The sequence below is a fragment of the Marmota monax genome, unplaced genomic scaffold (assembly GCF_021218885.2).
Source record: "Marmota monax isolate L192 unplaced genomic scaffold, Marmota_monax_Labrador192_F-V1.1 WCK01_AAM20220418_F8-fsc00043, whole genome shotgun sequence".
In the NCBI taxonomy this organism is placed as follows: domain Eukaryota; kingdom Metazoa; phylum Chordata; class Mammalia; order Rodentia; family Sciuridae; genus Marmota; species Marmota monax.
The window spans coordinates 7,766,132-7,774,384 of NW_026691982.1; the positions used below are offsets into that span (position 1 = coordinate 7,766,132).

General features: G+C 33.3%; 1 protein-coding gene across 2 annotated transcripts; it reads right to left on the minus strand.

Moving 5' to 3' along the window:
* Window positions 1-608: 608 nt before the first annotated feature.
* Window positions 609-7,217, minus strand: Slitrk6 (SLIT and NTRK like family member 6). 2 transcript variants are annotated; one of them, XM_046446903.2, is made up of 3 exons: window positions 6,689-7,217; window positions 2,551-4,348; window positions 609-2,454 (listed from the first exon to the last, which is right to left on the minus strand). In XM_046446903.2, exons 2-3 carry the CDS (start codon window positions 4,322-4,324, stop codon window positions 1,802-1,804), a joined length of 2,427 nt encoding a protein of 808 aa, XP_046302859.1. In that variant the 5' UTR covers window positions 4,325-4,348; window positions 6,689-7,217; the 3' UTR covers window positions 609-1,801. The 2 variants fall into 2 exon arrangements, with proteins under 2 accessions (XP_046302859.1, XP_046302853.1); XM_046446897.2 differs by having other exon boundaries at window positions 609-4,348; window positions 6,689-7,216.
* Between the last annotated feature and the right edge of the window lie 1,036 nt (window positions 7,218-8,253).

Genomic DNA, 8,253 nt, shown 5'->3' on the forward strand with positions numbered 1-8,253 from the left:
AATTATTTAAGAGAAATCTGGTAATATGATTTCATAATAGAGCCATAATCAGTCTTCATATCCTGCAGCATAGGCCCCCACTATTTTCATGAGTAGCAAGGCTTCTCATTCAAAATCAAACAAAAATGTATGTATTGCTAGTAGTACAGAAATGAGTTAAAAGTTAAAACATTTAATAGGTTATTTTTACAAATCACTGAAATATTGTTAAATAAGTTTTTAAAAATACTTCTTTATATAAAACGGAGTCCTTCCTAAACCAATGCATAAGTTTACATGGTGCTAAGAAAACAGACCTAGATTACCTTTACTAATTTTACTATGAAAAATTCCTATGTTTATTCTGCAGTTAGAAAAAAAATGTTATATTATTTTCATTTGTATTGCAAAGGAAAATGATTTGCTTAAAAGGGAAAATTGCTAATAATAGTTTACGTTTGGCTCAGTGTCCATCATACCCAGAATTTTAATATCCTTTTGCACATGGTAAACAAAATACTTCTCTTTGCCTAACAGAAACCCTACTTTTGTGTGTGTGCATTATGTATGTATTTGCATATTAATTCTGACTTGACTGACACAATATTTGAAGAAAGCACATTTGAAAATAGACTTTTCATTTTAGCTTTATTGTAATGAGCAATATCTTTAATTTTCTTGAAAGGCACCCAAGAATAATTACTTTTGTGAACCCAAAATATACAAAACTGTACAGAATAAATAGTTCATAGAAATCTAGCTATACCTTTTTGTAAAATAAAGCTACATTGTGCCTTTCTTGAGGCAACTTAAATCACTTACCTTTAGAAGTGCCTTTTCTACTAATTTATGGCATCTATCAGTATACATCAATAAAAATAAAATAACAATCTTTACTACTTGTTTTATACCTTTGAATTACTTGACACAAGGAATGTATTTCTATCATGTTCATTCAGATATACAAAGGATTAATACTATGAATGAAAGCAAACTTAGGTGATCTAATCATATTTACAATTGAATCTCAGTAGCATTTTAAAAATACTCCAAGAAGCATTAAATTTTTGAGCACAAACAACATACCGTAATTCACAGCAGCAATGACATTAAGAATCTCCACACAAAGTGTATAGAAAACCAAAAATTCGCTTATTTATTCCACCTGAACTATTAATAATATTTGTTTTGTAAATTCAGAAAACATTTGGGTGGCATTTGATTAACCCTCCATTGTTCAAATTGTGGGGCCACCCAAATTGTCCCAATAATTACAACCATTCCACTTTTTTCTTTATTATTATAAATCTCAAGTTCAATTTTCTTTTGCATTTATTGCAAGAAAATTAAGTGTTTGACAATGCACATTCTGAAGTATATACTGGTTATAAACAATATATTCCTTACATATTATAACTACATGTATAGGTATAGTTTTTAAATAATGAAATCCAATTTTATTTAATCCATGGGTAAATTAATTCAAGAAGATAAGGGTGATTTTAGTGTTCAACCCCTATCTTAGATGTGCAAGAGGACTTCTATGAAACACTTTTAAGCATATGGAGAAATATTACTGTAATCCTTGTATGAGTTACATGCAAGGATTTATGTTATTTGGGACAAACTAAATTGCCTGAAGATAATGCCATGGCTTCTCCCAGTGATCCCTGAGTTTCTTTTTCTTCTTTTTTTCTCCCCCATAGGATTACTGCTGTGCTTAAGTTCTGATTGATGACACACTCATGTAAGGCACTTATTTCCAAAGTTTGGACTTAAGACAGAACCACAGCATTTCTGTGAAAGTCCTCAAATTCTCCATCTATGTTTGCTGCTCCAGGACTTCTAAATAGTCAGGTTCGGCATGTAAATTAGCTTTGAGCTCAAAATACTCATTTTTAGTCTGTTCCACTAATACCTTTCTTGGCCGTGAGTACATTAATGTTTCCATTAATTTCAACTCTTCATGGGCTCTAGGATAATGTACCTCCAAATCAGGCTGGAGCTGGGCAATATTTTTCCTTAGGTACTCTGTGATTCCCAGTTGCTGAAGTTCTCTTTCTTTCTCTAAAATATTCCTGTATAATGAACTGGCATCCTGGAAGGACAAAAATTCTGTTGATTGGTCTGTAGTTTTGTATTTCATATTTGACCCTGTGAGTGGCGAATGGTTTTCCCTTTCTAAAAGACTTCTTTGGAGATGTTTTACATCACTTCCTTCTTTCTCATTTCTTTCTTCTTCTTCTTCTTCTTCCAAATGCTTTGGACCAAATGATGGACTTCTATAAACGTGAACCATGGGGCTCACCATGTGCTGCTCATAAAGAGAGGCAGAGGGTCTTTCAGTTGTGTGATGAGTTGTTTTATGGCCATACATACTGTATTGAAGATGCACAGGACTGTTGTCTCTCATTTGCTCATCTACTTGTTTCTTTTTGTATCTTCTTCTGCGGTGGAGAACAAGAACCACTATCCCTGCAGCACAGAACACAATAGTTATAAACACAATCAGGAGTCCTAATATTAGAACTGAGAGTGGTACAGCATCAGTAAGAGATCTTAAAATAGTACCAGCTGTATTTGTCGTTGTTGTAGGAGTAGTAACAATAACATAACTGGTCTGAGTTGGGTTATTTACTAAACCTGGGCAAAGAAGTTCACTATTGAGGGCCTTTAATTCCTTTTTGTCAAGGTGCCCTGGGGAAGTGCAGAGGATATCATCTGTCACTGTGTTCTTGCTTAATTTTTGTATCCATTGCTGCAATCCAACTAGGTCACAGGAGCAGTCCCAGGGGTTATCCTCAAGGTCAATCTGGGTTAGTAAATCAAGATCATCCAAGATGTTACTCACAGGTAGATGGGTGAACTGGTTTGTTTTAAGATTTACCCTAGTTAAGGGAACTCCTGAAAAAATATGCAGTGGCAAAACTTGTAGGAGGTTGTTGTTTAAATAGAGGACTTTGAGTTTAGGCATTGGGTTAAATGTTCCGGGTAATATTTCTTTGACTGCATTGTATTCAAGATATAAGTACTCAAGACTGTCAAGACCAAGAAACATGCCTCTATTTAATTTGGTCAGATGATTACCATTTAGGTAAAGTTTTTGTAGTCTTGTTAGATTCATAAATGATCCTTCTTCAAGAACTTCAATACGATTGTTTCCCAAATGAAGCATTTCCAAAGTAAAATATTCCACTAGATCAGACTTCATTACAGTATGAATAATATTCCCTGCTAGAATAAGCTTTCTAGGATTCTGTGGAGGTGGTTTTAAATCTGATAAGCTTTCAATATTACGCTCTTGACAGTGTATTAGAAGTCCTGATGGGGATAGAACTTTGCAGTTACAAGGAATAGGACAGTAGGGTGCTGGAAGTTGAGTGGATGGCTTTGTAAGATAAGGTATCAAACCTGGTGCTTTGGTAGGTGGTTTGAAAATGGGTGTGATCTTGGTTGACATGCGACTATCACTTATTGAAGATGTCACAGGCAGATGCAATGATCCTGAAGGATCTTCATGTTCTTCATACACTGGTGGAGTAGGGCAAATTGATTCCTTTTTCAGTCGACTTAGTATGCTTCCTTTGAAGACTGGAGGACTGTTGCATACAACATCACCAATTACAGACTGTGGTGGCATATTTTCCAACCAAATTTTTAGCTGTAATAAGTCACAATTGCAGGCCCACTTATTGTCCTCCAACTGGAGATCCAATATTCGACCAATGTGTTCTAAAAAGCCAACATAAGGCAATGTTTGCAACTGATTTCCACGAAGATCCAAATGGGTTAAAGGAACAAATCGGAATATGTTTGGAGGCAGACTCTCAATAGCGTTATCATTTAAAATTAACACTTTAAGTCTGTTGAGCTTGCTAAAGGCACTTGGTTCAATCACTGTAATAAAATTGTTATCAGCTTGTAGGAATTCCAGGTTTTCTAGTCCATGAAAGGTATCCTCTTTCAGAATTTCTAGAGAATTGTGATTGATATGAAGTTGCTTAAGGAGGCCAAGGCCATTAAATGCACCAGTCTCAATATCTGCAATATTGTTAAATCCAAGGTGTATTGAGATAGCATTGGTAAGCCCAGAAAATTCATTTGTGTGAAGCATTGTCAAGCCATTATTCAATAAGCTTAGGTGGAAAGGTCGTGATGGTGGCACAGTTATTTGGGATAACTTCTTGATACCTTTTTCTTCACAATTTATTAACATTGTCCCGTCTTTTTCCTCACAATTGCAAAGAGAATCACAAGAACCTCTGATTGAGGGTATCTGCAATTGGGACTGTAAAGATATACAGGCAAGGAGAGATGAACATAAGAGATGAATCCACAGCTTCATGTTGTCATGTGATGAAATCTGATTCTGTAAAATAAAATGCAATAAGAAGGGATTTTATTGGGGGGTAGCAGGGACATGAATTTGACATTTTCAAAATGATAGGTCTTCCACTAAAGAGGAAATTACTTATTACTATGAAAATATAAATACTTTGCACATACATTTTTTTTTCTTTTTAAATTTCTCATAATACTTGGACAGGCATATTTTGGGTTACTTTTAACAAGCACCATGGTCAAAATATAAAATTTAGGAAAGCAACAATTTGTAATATTATGTCAACATATTTGTGTTCATATCTGTCAAATAACTAGCTTATAAAAGATAAGAGAGGTGCTTTCTGGCTAACTGGACCACCAACATTTCAATATGATGTAAAATTATACATGTGAGAATGCCTTAATATTTTTTAACACTAAAGTAAAGGAATTTAAGACTGGAGGATTATAATATAAAACAAATATGTATGTATTAGCCAAAAGCCTAGAGAACTACAGGAAATGTAAAAGTTATAGAAAGAATGTATACACATGTGTGTATGTATGTAAGAATGTTTCCAAGTGTATGCATTATATTCATGTATTTATAACCCTGTCTGTGTTTTAAGCTATTTTTATTTTGAACCAAGATGCTTATTAATTTGATTTTTTAATTTCAAAACTTTAAGAAAAATCTGTCCTCAATGGCTAATAAAAAGGCATTGTGAAAAGAACTCTGCGTTGACTATTTTGTCTGAGTCAGTGTGTATAATAGTAGCATCACAGGTATAGGCTTAAGATTTTATAGTCAAATTTCATTGAAAGCATGCTTTATTTTGTATTTCTAAATATAGGATACTTCTGGCTATTTTTTAATTCTGTTATGGACAAGTTTGAAGTTATCAAAAACTGAAGGAGACTGATCTGCAGCACACATTTCAGTCCATTGTGGAAGAATAAACAACACCTCATGTTCACTTTAAGCAAATGACTTTCTATTGAGGTCTTGAAATAGGCTTTAGGGCACTCAAAGTCATTCTGTAATGGAGCAGTCAATTGCCTTTATTATAAGGCCTAAAGTCTCAAACAAGAAACTCTGAAACAAACTGCACAATTCAAAATACTTCCAGATATGTCTCATTTGGTTAAAAAAAAAAAAGTTCATATCAACAACATCACATTTTCCAAGCCCTTCAAAATCTAAATGTGCATGTGAAACAGCAATTCTAAAAGACTCTGACTTAGACATAAAAACAATGGTAAGGTAAGCATATATAACTCTAAAGGTATCTAATTTTATTCCTTTCCTTTAAATATTGCTCCTAAATTTACATAAAACAAATGGAAAGTTAAATACCACATCTTATGACTACTGAGCTTTTGAAAACACCAAATGCTTTCATTATCCTAGGTCAAGTGTAAATAGTAACTGTGGATCTAATTAAAGTTCACAATGAGATAAAATATCCTAGAACCCAATCATTAATCCTGAAAGTAATTTTTATTTCCCAAAAATATATTATTTCATTGCAAATACATGTAGCCTGAAATTTCTGAAAGGCAAATGGCAATTGAGCAACTGAAGGAACAAAACAATACAGTCTACATAAAAAAAAGTTACGAGAATTTACATTTCTATAGGGAAACAGTTTGATTTTACATAGCTCTGAGTGCTGTGCTTAGAGTCAAGGAGCTTGTAGTTGGAGTCTTCAACTTGTGGATTAGCTTTCCAAAACACTCTAAGTACCTCTCCATAAATTACAAACAATGAATATAATTCATTTCATGAAGTACAGCATCCTGGGAAAATAGTAAATAATTTCTAGTTGACAACGTCTCATTATTTTAATCTTACATGCTTTTTATTCTCTTCAAAATGTGCTGTGGAACAGTTTCTAATCTTATCAGAAATTTTAGGAGTGTTTTTAGAGTAACCATATCTGATACAATGTGAAAGAGGCCATAACTCCCTGTTTACATATTTTTCAGAAAGTGTATGTCAGAAACAATAAAAGTAATACACAAAATTAAAAGAATTTTTGTAGAATATTATGCTTATATTTTAAATTCAGCAATGACATTTGGAAGCCATCTTCCCTTCAGGAAGTACACATATTTAGTTTCCAATAACAAACTGCATGTTGTAAAAGAAATAGTGGCATATTATTATATTTGTGCTTCTCCACAGCCAGCTGTTGGACTAAATGTCTGCTGCTCAGAGAAACAGGCAACTGCTACAGCATTAGTTGGGCCACTGAGCAAAATGAAACCAAATATCACTTAAGGCAAAGTTATTTTGTTTCATTAAGAGGCAAACATATAAATCTAATCAATTTATGATAATGCAAAAATCAGGATAAGAAAAGCCTGGAAACATTCATCTTACCTGTAAAGCAGACTCTTCCTGACGTTATCTGTAATGCACAGCTGGAAGAGGTGTTCAAAGTAATTCAGTTTTGTATTAAAAAAGAAAACACCAACTGTCAGGTACTTTCTTCTCTCAGATCACTTTTTGACAAGTCCCATAGCTTTAGAAAGTTAAAATCTCTGGTGAAGGACAAAGCTATGAGCATTTCATTGAAAATATTGCAAGCAGAGTACATACTAGAGCATCCTGAAGCAGTTGTCCTTTTCTCCCCCAATTAAAATTCACAGCATACTTCACAGCTATGCTGACTTTTTTGCATATAGTTAACCATTTGCACGCTGCTGAATGCAGCCAATAAACAAGATGTTTAACAGAGCTGGGATTGATCACTCTTGCTTTCTTAGGTTGTAGATCCAAGCTGCAGCAGTGCTCTCCTTCCTTCCTTTCTAGTCTTTCTTGTTAGCTCAGTTTGTTATTAGTCAGATTGCCAAGGGCTGGGAGGGAGGCGTAAATAAAGAGACTTCTTGGCTTTTGACTCAGCCTTTAAGCCCTTCCCCATCAGAGCACTTTAATCCGCCCGTGTCATATAACACAAGAGACAGCTCCACCTTGGGACTGCTCAACTCCTCCTCTTTCTGAAAATGATCTTTCCCCTCCTTTTAATACCAAATATGGAGCAAGAGATTTTGATGGAAATAATTACCTGTTGTTTAAAATGTTTAATAATATACTTTGTTATTTATGGGAAATTAAATAATGTATTCTGTTGAAGTCTCATCTAACTCAGTACTGTACTGCACACACAAGTGCAGAAAAACAACAGGCATGCTGCCTGTAGAAGAGCTGCTTCCTGTAGTTTCTTTTGTTTTTGTTGGTGTTCAGAGGTGAAATTGTGCACTAATTAAATTTTAAAATGGTAACATAAACTGCTTCCCTACAACATATGTATATATGTATTTACCATTTCAAATTTTTTAATGTGACTGTGTTTTATATTTCATTATTTCTTTCACATTATTTCTTTCAATAATGAAGCTAGAAATAAGGTCTCATTCAGTTATTTAAAAATAATATTTAGAGTAAAACTATTATAATTTTAAAACATATTTTCAAAGTTTTACAATATGATTGCCCTTGATATAACACAGCTTAGCACTCATAAAGATATAAAATTCTACCTTCATGTATAAAATTCAGCAAGTTAAATTAAATATGTACAAATGACAATATCCTGATTTTTATAGTATTAGGTCAGAACTATTTTTTCCCAAAAAGATTTTATTTAACTTTCACTTCAAAAAATTTTCTGAATGACCCTAAAGAAATTCTCAACAGATTCTTTATTTCCCCAAATTTTTGCTTATACAAAATCATTTCTCCTTACCTACATTTCAAGTAAATAAACATTTTTGCATTCAAAATGAATACACTATAAACTACCATTTTTAAAAAAATATTCTGTTTAGGTTCACTATTGACTAAAGATTCCAGAGGCCACTTAATACAAATTAAGTCTCATTTCCAAAAATATTATTTAATAAAAGGGAGTTTAAGCTTGTTTCAATTATCAAAATAGAAAAATA